Here is a 16869-nt window from a genome sequence, read left to right as displayed (position 1 = left end):
AGTGAATTGCTCTCAATCATTCTGACCAACTTACATTTATGTAGCACAACCTGATCTGAATGTATTAATTGGTTTATAACTTTGTCGTTGTAACAATCGTAAGCCAATAACATGTCAAATGCATTTTTTGTTATAGCCCTTGCTCTTTTCTAATGTTATTGCAGCGTTACATGATAAATATCATATTATGCACCTTTAATTAACTAATTTAAACTTATAATTTAATGTTTACTTTTTAACTTCGTATTTTCTCGAAATTCAGTTTGATTGCTTTGAAATATTTTCTTTTAATAGGAGGATTCGTTTATCTACTTTATCAATGGATAACCTAGCTTATTAATTCAATCTTATTATCTGTGCGACAATTGCGCTCAAGACCAACGCATGTCAAGCACAAATGTTTCCTTCTAGTTTTCCAAATAACCACGACTAAAGGCAAACAATCTTCTTTGGTGGCGAAATCACTCAGAAGACTTCTCAAGCAAGTACACAATAGAAGTCTGCGAGAACCCTACCACGCCCATACTACCACGTGGTGAAAGGAATTCTTCTGTTGCAAATGAACTCTCAAGTACAAACTCAACGCGTCCCAATTCCTATCACTTAGTCGCTCTAGTGCTTTACATGCACTAAAGTTCATCAATAAATTGACCCTGAAATATAAATTGGTCAATAAGAGTTACCAAATATTAGTAGTTTTAGGTAAACGCTAGGTACAGAATGATCACTGATAGCTCAATACCGATATTGAAATACTGGCCCCTTCATCTTTATTTATATATAAATAATGTAGGGTAAATACATTTAACATAATATAGTCCCATATTGTTCCAAACGTCCATATAAATACAAGTACAAACATTGAAATAATGGTACCGACTTCATTACCACCATGCGATTAATTTGGCCCATTTTTCTCTTGATGGAAAATCATTTCACACTATTTAATTGCAAGATTGATGCAGAGAGAATTTCATCATATTTAAAAGATTTTATAACGACATTAGATAAATAAGGACTTCATAATTTTTAATACTTTTATATTTTAGGATAGTATAGAAATATTATATTTAGTTGTCTTATATTTTTAAACAAGTTTCTAGGTTTGTGGTGTCTTTAGAATGTCTTTTATTATGAAGTTGTTTAGGTTTAGAAAACCTCTAAAAGATTGTACAAAATGGTTTCTCTACAATTTTTATTTTGCAAATGAATAAAGGCAAGTCAGTCATGCTACAGTTTTATAGGATGTGTTTGATTCCAATAGGGGGAAAGGAAAAACAATTAGGAAAAAATTCCCTAAAGTATTTTTGTACAAATATTTCTGTTATTTGATTTAAAGTATTTATTTAGAGATATTGCTGTTGTTTGAATCGCGATGAGAAAATAGTTAGTTTTATTAAATTTTCCATTTTCCGCTTTCATTGTTAAAATCCCTTTCGTGATAATCTTATATCATAAACGAAGTATCTTAGTATGTTCGTTCTCTTAAAAACTTCTACAGTCTACGAATGCCTTGTAATGACTTTCGAAGTCAATTTCCAAAAAGAAAAAACTTCTATGAATGTATCTTCAATTTTTTGTACAACTATTTTATGCAATTTTTCAAGTGAGAAAATCACACCATGAAACTTAAATAAAATATTAATCTAATAAAGTCAAAATATATATAACAACAAACATCTCATATTCAATTTATCATATAAAATAAAAACTAACTAATTTTTTTCCATTAGATATGGTGGAGGGAGACAAGTGAAGAAGAAAAGATAAATAAGCATAAGGACATAGCTAAGAGCATCTCCAAAACTCAGAAAAACACTATTAATCCTATGTGTGACTAATTAAGATTATCATTCTTCTGTGGCAAGTTAGAGATCTTCCAATTTTGGTTTGTCTCCGATGCAAATCTTTAAAGTTGTTTTGTTTACTCATATGAGATGGTCAATTTTGTAAAAAAGAAAATATTAACTAGTTTAAAGATATCTCTAGATGTCTTTATTTAACTACCACCACATTATCTTAAAGATCCTAACGGAATTTTGCAATAGAGAAAGTCTTAAAGATATAGTGTTTCATAAGAAATGCTCTAAATGACTAAATAATAGAGGAGAAAAAAACCAGAAATAACAATATTTTTATCATAAGAAAAATACATATCTTATTAAGGTAAACAGATTACCAAGTTGGAGGGAGGTCACCGTTTTCTTGATTTTTTTGTCTCCAAATGAGAGATTAATTAAATTGAAGCTTTCACCGGCATTTTCAGTCTCTTCATCTACTTTTTGTTGCGTGAGTTGGCATCTGAGCTGAATCGTCCGGTTTAATATCATCTATGTGAATCTTTGGTTATTTGAATTGGGATTATTAGGGTGTACATAATGTTGTTGGGCTTTAGGCCATGTCTTGTTGGGCTATAGGCCCGGTTCTGTTAGTGTTTGAGTGGGCGGTTATCGAGCTTATCACATCTATGATGTATCGAGTGTCAAATGTAACGACATACGTAGATCGTAGTCGACTTCAAAAAAAAAAAAAAAATCATCTATGTGAAGTAACTTCAGAAAATAACTTTGTTTTCTTTGGTGAACCAAACAGTAGAAAATTTGAAAAATGTTTCAAAGAATCATTTTCTAGATGAAAATATTTCTCGGAGAAACACTTTCTCTTATTTTTTTTCCTTTCCCCAACTCGTAATCAAACACACGGCCTGAAAAAAAATATATGGTGATTAATGAATCTTAAGTAAGGCCTTTGTTAAAAGCGCCCCTGATTAGGTTTATTAACTTCTGACTAGAGTCGTTGAAAAAATGCTAGGATGATTAATGAAACTCTGAAGAAGGGCTCTGTTAAAAGCGCCACAAATTAAAGCTATTAGAGGCCGACGGGTCATTCTCTCCAGATCAATTTGGTTTGACCCCCACAATGTGTAATCGCCTTGACTGACTTTCAACGTGGTATTTTCCCTCTTGAGTTGTCCAGTTTGAGGACATACTTCATTTTCGGACTGGATATATGCTTATTCTCGCGCACTGTCCAGTTTGACAGGTCTCCGAATGTCCAACTGAAAGGTCTCGTAGTGAACAGTCTGAGACCATTCCTATTCACACAGAGTCGAACCACATATCAATTACTACCTACAAATCACTTTCAATATTTTTTATTTTTTTATTTTTATATTTAAATCTACTACGACCTACGTTATCATAAGTACGCTTACTGCCAAAGTTAAACCAATAATTAAATGGGCTAAAGCCGAACAACATAGAACTTAAAACTCGACAAACTTATTATTATTGATACCTTTAATAATTCAAATTCAATAACCATGGATTCCACCTCTTCTGGGTCTAAAGCCCAATCAATACAAAATTAGTTGATAGTGTTGACATAAACTCTAAAATCCTGGAATTCCCAGATTCGATTCTAGAGGAGGTGAGATTCATGGTTACCGAATTTGAGTTATTAAATGTGTAAAGCATAAGTTTGTTAGGTCTTTATAAGTTCTTTAGTTATGTTGTTAGGCTTTATGTCCCCTTTGATTAGTGATTTGATTTAGGCGGTTATGAATTTTATCAATGTATCACTGTCATTAATGACTAACGTAGATCGCACTGCCACTTTTTTATTACCCCCTCCTAATCACCACGACTATTTTTCTCTTTCTAGATCTCCCCTCTAGATCTCTCTTTATTTCTCCCTAAAATGTTGTATAATTGTAGTTGTCATAAATAAAGGGGGGCTAGTGGATTGGGACATTTGTAGACATTTGAGGATTCTCAAATGTCTGGGACATTGAAATCCAGACATTTGAGAATTCTGAAATGTCTGAGCCATTCAAATCCAGACATTCGAAAGTCCCGAAATGTCTGAGACATTCAAATCTAGACATTTACAAATTCCCGAATGTCCGTGGCATTCAATTATAGACAAAATGTCTGCGAACTTTGGTAGACTTCATAGTTTGACGGATTTTGTGAAGGATTTGGGACAAATTTAGAGGCCAAAATGTCTTTACAAAAACAAGAGACATTTGAAGTCTATCATGTGACCAAATAACAATAATAATAATACAATAATAAATGTCTACAAAATGTCCATCAATGTCCACAAATATTCACAGATGTCTACAAAAGTCGAAAAATATATTTTTGAAATAACGAAAAAAAAAGAACTATATTCACAGATGTCTACGGAAGTCGAAAAATATATTTTTGAAATGTTAGTATAAATATATTACTTCATGTGATTAAACAATAATAATAATAATATTACAATAATAAATGTCTACCAAATGTCCATCAATGTCCACAAATATTCACAGATGTCTATGAAAGTCGAAAAATATATTTTTGAAATGTTAGTATAAATATATTATTTCATGTGATTAAACAATAATAATAATAATATTAAAATAATAAATGTCTACCAAATGTCCATCAATGTCCACAAATATTTACAGATGTCTACGCAAGTCGAAAAATATATATTTGAAATGTTATTATAAATATATTATTTCATGTGATTAAACAATAATAATATTATTAAAATAATAAATGTCTACCAAATGTCCATCAATGTCCACAAATATTTACAGATGTCTACGCAAGTCGAAAAATATATATTTGAAATGTTATTATAAATATATTATTTCATGTGATTAAACAATAATAATATTATTAAAATAATAAATGTCTACCAAATGTCCATCAATGTTCACAAATATTCACATATGTCTACGAAAGTCGAAAAATATAATTTTAAAATGTTAGTATAAATATATTATTTCATGTGATTAAACAATATTAATAATATTAAAACAATAAATGTCTACCAAATGTCCACAAATATTCACAGATGTCTATCAAAGTCGAAAAATATATTTTTGATTAGTACAAATATAATATGCATTACACATTTTTTCAATGGACCCAAGATCTTGAAATGTCCTCTGGACATTGGATCAAATGTCTTAAAATGTCTATAAAGACATTTTGTTTACAAACTCAATGTCTTGAAAATGTCTATGAAGACAACTTGTCTATATTAAGTCATCTGAAATGTCTACGAGACATTTTGACTATTAAAGTCTGTGAAAGTCCTAATCCACTGCCCCCTATGACAGTAGGAAGATATCATGAAGGTGCACCTCCAACCTTTTCCTTCTCTACTTATAAAATTGTTTCCCTTCTCAATCTCTCCCATTCCCCCACTCTCTCTCTCTCTCTCTCTCTCTATCTAGTTAAGTACTACAAGTAGTTACTTAAGTGAAATAAAAGAGTGCACTATAAAGAATGAATTCAGAAACAGAGAGCAGCAGCAACTCTGTTTCATCATCTCAATGTTCTTCTTCACTTAGCTCATCTCATAACCAATTTGATAATCAATTTGTCCCAAATCAACAAGGCCCAAAGCTGAAAAAAACCAAAATAAAGAAATTTTCGGATTGTGGGAAGAAAAACCCAAGTTACAGAGGAGTAAGAATGCGTAATTGGGGAAAATGGGTATCTGAAATAAGAGAACCTCGAAAGAAATCAAGAATTTGGCTTGGTACATTTCCCACACCAGAAATGGCAGCAAGAGCTCATGATGTAGCTGCTCTTAGCATTAAAGGTAACTCAGCTATTCTCAATTTCCCTGAACTCGCTGGTTCGTTACCGCGTCCTTCGTCATTATCCCCTCGAGACATTCAAGCTGCTGCTACTAAAGCATCTACCATGGAGAATATTAGTACCTCCACATCATCATCATCATCAAATGTGTTAACAACTGAAGAAGACTTGGGGCAAATTATTGAGTTGCCAAGACTGAGTTCTGATTTTGATGAATCGTTGTCCGAGTTGAAAAATGATTTTATGTTCATTGACTTAGTTGATCAGGGGTGGGTTTTGAAGAATGTTTGAAACCTCAAGGATGCCCACTCGAGTAGGGCTGCATAGTATATATAGAGATAAACATAGGGTTTAAGTGTTACAAGAATACCCTTGATCAAGGGACAAAAATAAAGCATAACCCTCACTCTTATAACTAACACTTAACACTAACATAAGTGTAACTAACTAACACTTAACACTTAACACTCTTATAACTAACTATGACATAACTATAACTAACACTTAACATCCCCCCTCAAGCCGAACGTCGTTTGACAAGAGAGAGCTTGAATCTTAGATCATTAAACCTTGAAGTGGAGAGACCCTTTGTAAATATGTCGGCTATTTGCTCACTGCCAGGTAAGAACTTGACCACTAACTTCTTGGCTGCAACTTGTTCTCTAACAAAGTGAAAATCAATGGAAGCATGTCGAGTTTTTGAGTGCAAGATGGGATTGACTGCAAGATAGGTAGCACTTATGTTATCACAGTGAACAATGGGAGGTGTTTGAACATGAAACCCAAGCTCTTGAAGCAAATTCTTCAACCAGATCACATCTGCACTTGTGTGAGCAACAGCTCTATACTCTGCCTCAGCTGAGGATCGTGCCACTGTTGGTTGTGTTTTGGAGGACCATAGAATCAAATTAGGACCAAGATACACACAAGAACCAGAGGTAGATCTTCTATCATCTGGAGAACCTGCCCAATCAGCATCAGAGAAACCCAATATAGGAAGTGATAATGATTTTCGAATGCAAATCCCTTCATTTATAGAACCCTTTAGATATCTTAATATTCTCTTGGCTGCAGTTAAATGAATTGAAGAAGGAGAAGACATGAATTTTGACACTTGATTTACAGCATAGCAGATGTCTGGTCGAGTAAGAGTTAGGTATTGTAGTGCACCAACAAGGCTTCTAAATGAATAGGAGTCTGATAAAGTCTCTCCATCTAGTTTTGAAAGCTTCTTACCAGAGAGTACAGGTGTGGATACTGGTTTGGAGTTTGCCATACCAAATTTGTTCAAGAGATCATTGATGTATTTGGATTGAGTGAGAGTAATTGATGTTGAGTCCCTAGATGCCTCCATTCCTAAAAAGTATTTGAGATCACCCATATCTGACATATCGAATTTGGTCTTCAACTTCTGAATTAATTGGTTGATTAACAGAGAAGAGGACCCAGTCACTATAATGTCATCCACATAAAGCAACAAAATGGTTAATCCCAAAGATGAATTAAAATAAAACATTGAAGGATCTGAAATTGATTGGAGAAATCCCAATTGAAATAAGAAGGAACTGAATTTGAAATGCCAAGCTCGAGGAGCCTGCTTCAGGCCATATAGAGCTTTACTTAATTTGCAAACATGATTAGGAAATCTAGGATCAATAAAACCTTTGGGCTGATTCATGAATATAGCTTCAGATAAGTCACCATTTAGGAAGGCATTCTTCACATCTAGTTGCCTTATAGACCAAGAACCAGAAACTGCGAGGGATAAGATAGCTCTAATGGTGGCTGGACGCACTACAGGGCTAAAAGTTTCATTATAATCTATCCCATGTTGTTGGGAATATCCTCTAGCCACTAGCCGAGCCTTGTACCTCTCAATTTGACCATTTGCTCTCTGCTTTACTCTGAAAATCCACTTACAGTTGACAATATTCATAGTAGGATCTTTAGGGACAAGAGTCCATGTTTTATTTTTATGGAGTGCCGACATTTCGTCCTCCATTGCTTGTATCCAATGTTTATGCTTCGAAGCTTGATGAAATGTATTGGGTTCATCAAGCTCCAAAGTATTGGAATCCCTAGAGCTAGATAGAGAAACAGAGCTTAGTAAGACCTTTGGTTTTCGAGTACCATCCTTAGTTCGAGTAATCATAGGGTGAGTAGATGTTGTGGAAGGAGGTTTGGATGGGAGAGATGAAGATGGAGGTTGAAGAACAGGTGAAGAAGATGATGTCTGGTTATTTAGAATTGAGGTAGTTGGAGAAGACGACCGTTGATTTAGGGTATTGGTGGTGGGTTCAGAAAAGGCTGACTGGTCTGATGGAGAGGGGGTGGTGGCCACATGGACGTCAGATGCAGGGGACTGATTGTCGAGAGATGGAGTGGGTGATGAAGTAGTGGGTGAAGGTGAGTTAGAGTGACCGACCACCGGAGCCGTTGGATTAGAAGGTGGGTGATGATCACTGATGTGAGTGGAGCGTAAGATTTGTTGAGTGGGTGGACGGCTGATGTGTGGGCGAGGTGGTCCAGGTGGACCAGTGAGCCCTGAGTCTCTGAGTGGGACTGACCACGTCAGAGATAGTGGAGGGAAATTAGGGTTTTTAAAAAGGGGAAAGTTGGAATTAGGGTTTGGAAAAGGAGAAGAAGAAGATGACCGAAAGGGAAACTGAAATTCATCAAAAATTACATTTCTTGAGATATAGATTCGAGAGGAATTGATATCCAGACAACGGTAACCTTTGTGATTGATGCTATAACCAAGAAAGATACATGGTTTAGATTTGAAATCAAGCTTTGAAGATCGATAAGCTGTTAGTAGAGGAAAACAGAGACAGCCAAATGTTCGAAGGAAATTATAGTTAGGTTTCTTGTGGAACAATTTTTCAAAAGGTGAGATACCTTTATGAATCGAAGAGGGAAGCTGATTAATTGTAAAAATGGCAGTCTGAAAAGCATCTGGCCAAAATTTAATGGGTGCAGAGGACTGATGAAGAAGACAGAGTGCTGTTTCCACTAAGTGGCGAATTTTTCGCTCAGCCACTCCATTCTGTTGGGGAGTGTGGGGACAAGTTCTGCGATGAATAATTCCATTTTGAGTAAGAAAATCAGAGAATTCATTGCTAATGTACTCTCCACCTCCATCAGTTTGGAAAATTTGAACAGACTTTGAGAATTGGGTTTCTACCATTTGTTTGAAAATTTTGAAGTGAGAGAAGACTTCTGACTTGTTCTTAAGAAAATAAATCCAGGTATATCGTGTATAATCATCAACAAACAGTAATACATAACGATATCCTAAATTAGATAAAGAAGGAGATGGACCCCAAAGATCAGAATGAATAAGCTCATTTGGAAATTTAGATTGATGATTAACTGAAAGATAAGGAAATTGATGGTGTTTACCCAAAACACAGCTATCACATTTAAACTTAGTCATTACAGAATTTGATAATGGTAATAACTTTTGATTAACTAAAAATTTAAAGCTTGAACTGTTGACATGTGCAAGACGACGATGCCAAACTTCAGAGGAGGTGCGAGAACCAGGTGGAACAGCCTGAGCAAAAAGGTTGAGAGAAGGAGTACTGATGGATGGAGGAGAGACTTGGAATAGACCATTAGACATCTTGCCTTCGAGGAGTGTCTTCCCTGTGGGAAGGTCCTGAACCAGAAAACCATGGCGATGAAAAATGGCAATACAATTTAGATCAACAAGAAGTTTAGAGAGAGAAATAAGATTCTTCTTGAAGGAAGGAACAAGTAAAGTGTCTTGAAGTATAATATTAGAAAAAGGGATAAGATAGTTACCAACACCATTGATAGAAGCTGTGTTGCCATTTCCAACCATCACACTTTCAGGGAGAGCAACATCTGATCGAGAAATTTGAGAGGCTGCATCAGAAGCTATATGAGAAGTGGCTCCCGAGTCCACATACCAATGTGGATCAGCAGTAATGGAATCAATCCCTAAGGCAGCAAAGGACTGATTCAGCTCATTTGTTCGATTGAGAGAATAACATTGACGAGCAGTGTGGCCATACTTGCCACAGTATTGACAGACAATTGATTGTCTAGAGGGAGGTGGACCTAGAACAGATTGCCTTGAATAACCCCCTCTATTGGAGTTTCTTCCACGACCACCACCTCTGTAAGAAGAGCGACCCCTATAGCCCCTATTGAAATTTTGATTGGGGTTGAATGAGCGAGAAAAAGGGGGTGATGAAGATGAAGGAGATAAAGGTGTTTGAGTTAGAAGAGCTGTGGGGTTAGTGGTGGAAGAAGTTGAGATAAATTGAAGTCTGAACTCTTGGGTGAGGAGAAGTGAGTGAAGTTCAGAATATGAGGGAGGAATGGCTCTAGTAGTGACAGAGGTCACAAAACTTTCATATTCAGGTCCAAGACCAGCAAGAACAATAAGAACAAGCTCATCATCTGCTACAGGATGACCAATAGCAGCTAGTGAATCAGATAATGTTTTGAGTTTAAGAAGATAATCAGAAACAGAGAGAGAGAGCCTTTCTTTGATGTTTGGAGTTGAAGCTTGAGATTCATAAGCCTAGCAGAGTTAAGGGAAGAGAAGGTTTGTTCAAGTGATTCCCAAACAGCTTTTGAAGAGTTAAGTCCAAGAACTTGAGCTAAAATGGGCTCTGTAAGAGTAGCATTGAGCCAGGAGAGTAGCATTTGGTCGACTCTATACCAATACACATAGTCAGGATTTGGTATAGAGGAAGAATCAGATGAAGAGGGGAGAGTAGGTGATGGTGGAGGGAGAGAACCATCCACAAATTTGAAGAGGTCTTGAGAATGGAGAATGGGTAGAAGCTGGCTTTTCCAAAGAAGGTAGTTAGAATGATCAAGACGAATAGAAATGAGATTAGCAATATTAGTCAAGGTAGGAAGAGTAGACATAGTAGGGGAGGGAACAGGGGAAGAGGGAGTAATGGAGATTGGGTTTGATGGACTTTCAATAATGGGTGGGTTAGATTGCTCGATTGGAGCTGTCATTGAAAAGAAGTTGAAGATGAAGAAAAGGAAGAAGGAGGCACTGAAAACTTTGAGATCTTTTAGGCTCTTGATACCATGAAGAATGTTTGAAACCTCAAGGATGCCCACTCGAGTAGGGCTGCATAGTATATATAGAGATAAACATAGGGTTTAAGTGTTACAAGAATACCCTTGATCAAGGGACAAAAATAAAGCATAACCCTCACTCTTATAACTAACACTTAACACTAACATAAGTGTAACTAACTAACACTTAACACTTAACACTCTTATAACTAACTATGACATAACTATAACTAACACTTAACAGGTTTATCTTACTACTCCATGGTTACAAAGTGGTGAAAGTGGGTTTTTTCCTAATCAGTTAGTTGTGCCTGAAAGTTCAATTTCAAATAGCTTTGAGTCTTTGTTTTGGAATTATGAACAATAGTCGTATGTGAAGTTCATTTTAGTTGAGTGATAGCGTGTATGTAACAAAAAAAAACCTCTTTCTAAATTTAAGAGGAAATTTGGTTAAAACTCCGTAAAAAATTTGGACTTTGGTTCAAAAGGATCAGTCAAATTTTTTAGTCTTCAACTCCCGAAGTACTTTTTTAATTTTCAACCCCTTGCGACAGCTTTACAACTGCTTTGGAACGCCTTGCAACACCTTACAACAGTTTTGCAACACCTTTGTAAAAGATATTGGATTTGTAACCAAACAACATACAAATATTTAGTTTGTATTTTACAACTGCTTTGGAGCGCCTTTGCAACACTTTACAAAAACTTTGCAACACCTGAGCAATGCCTTGTAACGCCCTGCAACACCTTCGTAAAAAATATTGGGTTTGTAACCAAATAAATACAAAATTTGTGTTTTTAACAAAAATAAATAAATAAAATTTGTTTTTTTATATAAAAAATGTTAAAAATTAGTTCCGATCAACTGCGTAAGCCGTAGCGCGCTAGCGCGCGTACTCTTCCTCCATGAGCGAGACTTTATCCAGATCTATGGGTCCCCCCAGCATCCAAGCGAGACTCCATCCAAATCTGCCACTCGTTGTTTTATATGCCCAAACTATTCTTCCATTGTTTCGATAGATCTCGGGATCAATACAATAAAAAAACCCATGAATTAGAGCAGTTGACGTTGGATTATTTCGAATTGATCGGAAGAAAGACGAATGGGTGTAGCGAAGAAATAGAATGACCTAATTTCCTGTTTTAAGTTTAGAGTTTTATTACAAGGGTTATTTTCAAGAACTTCTCTCTAAATTGAAGGCTTTACTTTTAAATACAAAATATTTTTTTGGATATTATTGCAATTTCTCTGTAAATATCTAAGATACACACTCTAAATAGGTCGCGACTTTGGGGAATAAAGAATAATCTCCAGGGAATAAATTCTCTAAGGAATCCATGTTTTTTTGTACATTCTCGGGGGCATATTTTATTTTAGACCAAAAATTGACTTGATCAAATATTGTCCCCTAATCTTCATCTTCTTTATCACCTTTACCACCACAACTTCCCGTCACCACCATTGCAACATCTTCTCTTTCCTCTTTAACTCATTGTTACATTTCTCTGTCTCTCTCTCTCTCTTTTGTTGCTTTTGTTTTCTCCCCCTCTCTCTCTTTCTCTCATTGACTATCTCTCTGTCATTCTCACTCTAGATATGTGATCTTCAATATCTTCGACATACACATAATGAAGAACTCATACAATCTACATCAAACGAATGGAAGCCTTGATGTTTGTCATGAAGCCCTAATCGATTTGAAACCTTAAATGAAAAAAATCATATAACTCTACACTAGATGGATGGAAGCTTTGATGTGTTTGTGATGAAGTCCTAATCAATCCGTAACTGAAAGAAACTAATCAAAAGATCTACAATCAATTCATTTTCTAAACAAAGATAAAAGAGTATGTATGAATGCAAACATGTTAATCGATTTGATCTAATCAAACAAATAGATTAAATACAAAGCCAAGAACTCCATATTGATTTGTGATAGACAAGTCTAATTTTTTATTTAATCAAATAAATAGACAAAGCCATCAACTCCAAATCGATCTGTGATGGACAAATCTAATGTTTGATCCATTCAAACAAATAGATTGATACAAAGCCTTCAATGAAGATAATAACTCGTGAGTTTGTAGAGAGACGCCAACTATGAAGATGATGCAGGTGACCAATCCTCGGGATGAAGGTTACCGAAACCTAGAGAGATAGAACAACAGGAAGAAATAGGAAGAGAGAAAGACGAAGAGATGAAGATTAGGGGTTGAACAGACAAAAAGTTCAATTTTGTGACCTAAAATAAAGATGTCTTCTCGATCAAATCTTGTTAACCAAAAATCTTTATTCTCAGAAGATATTTCTTTATTCTCCAAAGCCGCGGCTCTCTAAAGGGAAATGCTAGAGTGACTTAGAGGATAACATAATGAAGTGGAATTCACTAAAAGACAAAGTTTTTTTAAATTTTGACTACGGTGGGGACCGTTTTTGTTTCCAAACGAGGAAATATGTCATTTCCCCTCTCTAAATACTAACTAACGGGCAAAACAATCGGTGGAGTTATCCTTAAGGTGCATGTCCAACGTTTTCCTTCTCTACTTATAAAGCCGTTCTCCCTTCTCAATCTCTCTCATTGTTCTTTCATCAAAAAAAAAAATCTCTCATTGTTCTCTCTCTCATTGTTCTCTCTCTCATTGTTCTCTCTCTCTCTCTCTCTCTCTCTCTCTCTCTCTCTCTCTCTCTCTCTCTCTCTCTCTCTCTCTCTGTCTCTACCTCTCTCTCCATCTCTCTCTCTCTTTCTCTCTCGTTAAATACTAGGAGTAGTTATTAAAGTGAAAAGAAAGAGTGCAACATTAAGAATGAATTTTGAAACAGAGAGGAGTAGCAACTCTGTTTCATCATCTCAATATTCTTCTTCACCTAACTTATCTCATAATCAAGTAATCCCAAATCAACAAGGCCCAAAGCTGAAAAAAACCAAAATAAAGAAATTTTCGGATTGTGGGAAGGAACACCCAAGTTACAGAGGAGTAAGAATGCGTAATTGGGGAAAATGGGTATCGGAAATAAGAGAACCTCGAAAGAAATCAAGAATTTGGCTTGGTACATTTCCCACACCAGAAATGGCAGCAAGAGCTCATGATGTAGCTGCTCTTAGCATTAAAGGTAACTCAGCTATTCTCAATTTCCCTGAACTCGCTGCTTCGTTACCGCGTCCTTCGTCATTATCCCCTCGAGACATTCAAGCTGCTGCTACTAAAGCATCTACCATGGAGTATTTCAATACCTGCCCATCAACATCATCATCAAATGTGTTAACAACTGAAGGAGACTTGAGTGAAATTATTGAGTTGCCAAGACTAACTTCTAGTTTAGATGAATCGTCCTCGTCCGAGTCAAAGAATGATTTTATATTCATTGACCTAATTGATCATGGGTGGTTTTATCCTACTCCATGGTTACAAAGTGGTGATGATTGTGGGTTTTTTCCTAATCAGTTAGTTGTGCCTGAAAGTTCAATTTCGAATAGCTTTGAGTCCTTGTTGTGGAATTACGAATAGTAGACAGTTTGTGAAGCTCATTTTAGTTCAGTGATTGTGTGTATGTCCCTTCAGTATTCAAATGTTAAGAAATTTGTTAGTACAGTTTCAATGTCCCTCTCTATTTTTTTGGGAAAGGGTTAATTCATATTTGGTCGGGCAGCAACCATATTTTGACCAACTCTAACTTTGGCCTCTTAACTAAAAGAATTGTTATTATTATTTTAAGTTAGCTTTTGCGAGTTCAACAAAAAAAAAAAAAAAAGAATTAGCTATTGCGCTTCAACGTTTTGTTTTTCTTTCCGGTTTTTTTTGTTTTGATATTTATTTAAATATGATGGAGGAGAGAGGAGATTGTATGGAGAAGAAAGAGGACTAGCTAGGTAACCCTGTGGGACCTTAAAGACAGAATATGAATTTGTAATCTAGTAGTCAAAAACGTCTAACTCATCTTCACTCGTTGGCAATTAGTTTTGAACTGGATGATCACAAATTTAACATCAAACCAGATGTAGACCCACACATTCTCTACCTCACCACAAATTTAACTAAATTTTATTTTCTCTTTCTATTGTATGTGTATTTTGGGTAAGAGTTCGTCTCTCACACTTTAAAATGGGATAGAGAGGGTGCTTTCTCTCATTATTCTTTTTATCTGAATAAAATTCAAAATATAAAACAATGCGGGGTGGGATTTAGTGTTTTAGGTTGGAAGTGATTTCGTGCTAGATAGTTGATATTACAAATCTATGAAGACAATTTTCTTCAAGTTGGTACTATTAAATGAGAATCACAAATCTTATCACCTTGGGAACGCATTAAACTTTTCTTTTTTAAAACAAGGTACTCAAGAAGACTACTTAAAAGATTTTGTTCATTTAAACATACATGAAAAAATAACACAATGAAAAGAACTTGTAATTTATAACACGTAATAAATCACATATAAAGTCGTTTCAAGGGTTTTGTTCAAATCATCTTTTTATTCATAATACATTATATTGTATCATTTTTTTGTTAAAACCATTATATTGCATCATAATAGAATGAAGCATCATAACATACTGCGTCATGTAAATTCAGGTGATTTTGAGACATGCACATCATTTACTTAAAGATAGTGGGCCAAGAAATATTTCACGAGGTCCTCACGTGCATGGACCCCTCTCTCAAGAAATATCTGAGTGATCCAAAGGCCCATAAACGGAGCTGGGATGGACTTTAGCCCAATAGTCCCAACGCATAATTGTTATTATTAATAGTCTTAACTTACAAATTCAATTTTTTTTATATGGACTCCAATGTCATTACATTTGATATGACATGGATACATCATGAATAAATACATGAATTGAATAAGCCTTATAACTACTATCATAATAGATATCATGGGTCCTAAAGGCCATTTAGAGACTTTTAAAGCTATCTTAGGTGCACGAAAGTTCATTCATGCTTTTACTGTATTTATACCCTTAACACAAGTCGATAAAAATGTATTCCTCCTCCACCTCAAAATTCTTTCGTTTCTTCTAGATTTTTTGCGTACATGCAGACCCAACTCTCCAAGCAGTTGTTGGCACATATTCGATTAAACAATAATATGAAATGCACTCATAATTTTGTATACTATTTGCAGATCTTTACATCAATGGGCAGGGGTATCAAAACTCTAGTCAAATGCTATAATTAGGTTTTAAATAGTGCCATTGATATTTTGACTCCAAGCAGAAAACATATAAAGATTCTCTAGTAAGGTTAGCCCACCATTTTTTGGCCTTATACTCATTCTATTCTATACTCAATTAACTCTTTTACACTCAAATAATTGAGCAAGTCTGGATGTGATGATTTACAAACCTAGACTCTTTATAGAATTTCAATTTTTTTGACATCTCATACCAATCCAAGTCTTTAACCTTTCTAATTGTCTCACCAAATCAGGCACAAAGCTAGGAACTAAAATAAATCTTGGGTGGGACTTCTATTACCCTAAATAGGAACCCACTTGCAGATTTGGAATACTTTTTCTTATACAATATACCAGGGTTATGCATGTGGAAATGAGGTAGAAGGTATTATGAGTTCAAGGAAGATGCTCTTCTGGTCATGTAAACTATAATATCCATAACTTAGATTAATAGTTCGACAAAGACGACTCTTTCTGTTAATATGAAAAAATAATTGATTCTAAGAGGTTAGAAGTATTAGAACAAATTGTTAAGCGGGTACGGTTACCTATATTACGTAAAATTCTTTGGTAAAAAACTAAATCATAGATCATTTCTATTTGGGCTTTGTAAAATTAGTGGTTTCCTTATGTATGTGTTGGAACTGCCTTTACACCTAGAAAGAAGTATATATTTGTAAAAGGAAAAAAAAATAATCTACTTGACCAGTTGACCAATATAATATTTCATACTTCTGGGTGCTCTGCTAATGAAGCTAATCAAATAGTGTTCTCAACTTTTTCTCTTAGTTATTGAAATTAATCTTCTTTCTTTGTAAGTTGGTAACCTTTGTCATGATGTTTATCATTATATAGGATTATATAGTTGGTAGTTGGGAGACTTATAGCTCACAACAAAATATCAAGGAAATTTGTAGTTTATTTTTGTATTATTTCATTTTTAATCTTTGGGTGTTAAATATAAGGGGTTTTTGTTTGTGTTAAATATAAGGTTTCTGTTACTTCACTCATTCAAGACTA

The 16869-nt window shown here is 35.0% G+C and overlaps 1 protein-coding gene and 1 pseudogene across 1 annotated transcript; both read left to right on the top strand.

The window, feature by feature from the left end:
- Positions 1-5225: 5225 nt before the first annotated feature.
- On the top strand, positions 5226-11132 carry LOC147537023 (dehydration-responsive element-binding protein 3-like). Its single transcript, XM_086642354.1, has 2 exons — positions 5226-5879; positions 10921-11132. The coding sequence occupies exons 1-2, from the start codon at positions 5289-5291 to the stop codon at positions 11041-11043; spliced, it is 714 nt and encodes a 237-aa protein (XP_086498480.1). The 5' UTR covers positions 5226-5288; the 3' UTR covers positions 11044-11132.
- Positions 11133-13282: 2150 nt separating this feature from the next.
- LOC147537022 (dehydration-responsive element-binding protein 3 pseudogene) lies at positions 13283-14274 on the top strand (annotated as a pseudogene).
- Positions 14275-16869: the final 2595 nt, after the last annotated feature.

This window comes from Eschscholzia californica, unplaced genomic scaffold, assembly GCF_041429995.1.
Source record: "Eschscholzia californica isolate CP2 unplaced genomic scaffold, dmEscCali1.0.p SCAF_5, whole genome shotgun sequence".
Classification (NCBI taxonomy): domain Eukaryota; kingdom Viridiplantae; phylum Streptophyta; class Magnoliopsida; order Ranunculales; family Papaveraceae; genus Eschscholzia; species Eschscholzia californica.
The sequence above is the reverse complement of the archived record's forward strand: the minus strand, read 5'-3'. Positions and strand labels throughout refer to the sequence as shown.

Excerpts from the sequence above, each read along its gene's own strand:
- LOC147537023 (XM_086642354.1), top strand. The coding sequence starts at position 5,289 with ATGAATTCAGAAACAGAGAGCAGCAGCAACTCTGTTTCATCATCTCAA. Across the intron at positions 5,880-10,920 it reads ACTTAGTTGATCAGGGGTGG|GTTTATCTTACTACTCCATG; the intron begins GTTTTGAAGAAT and ends AACACTTAACAG.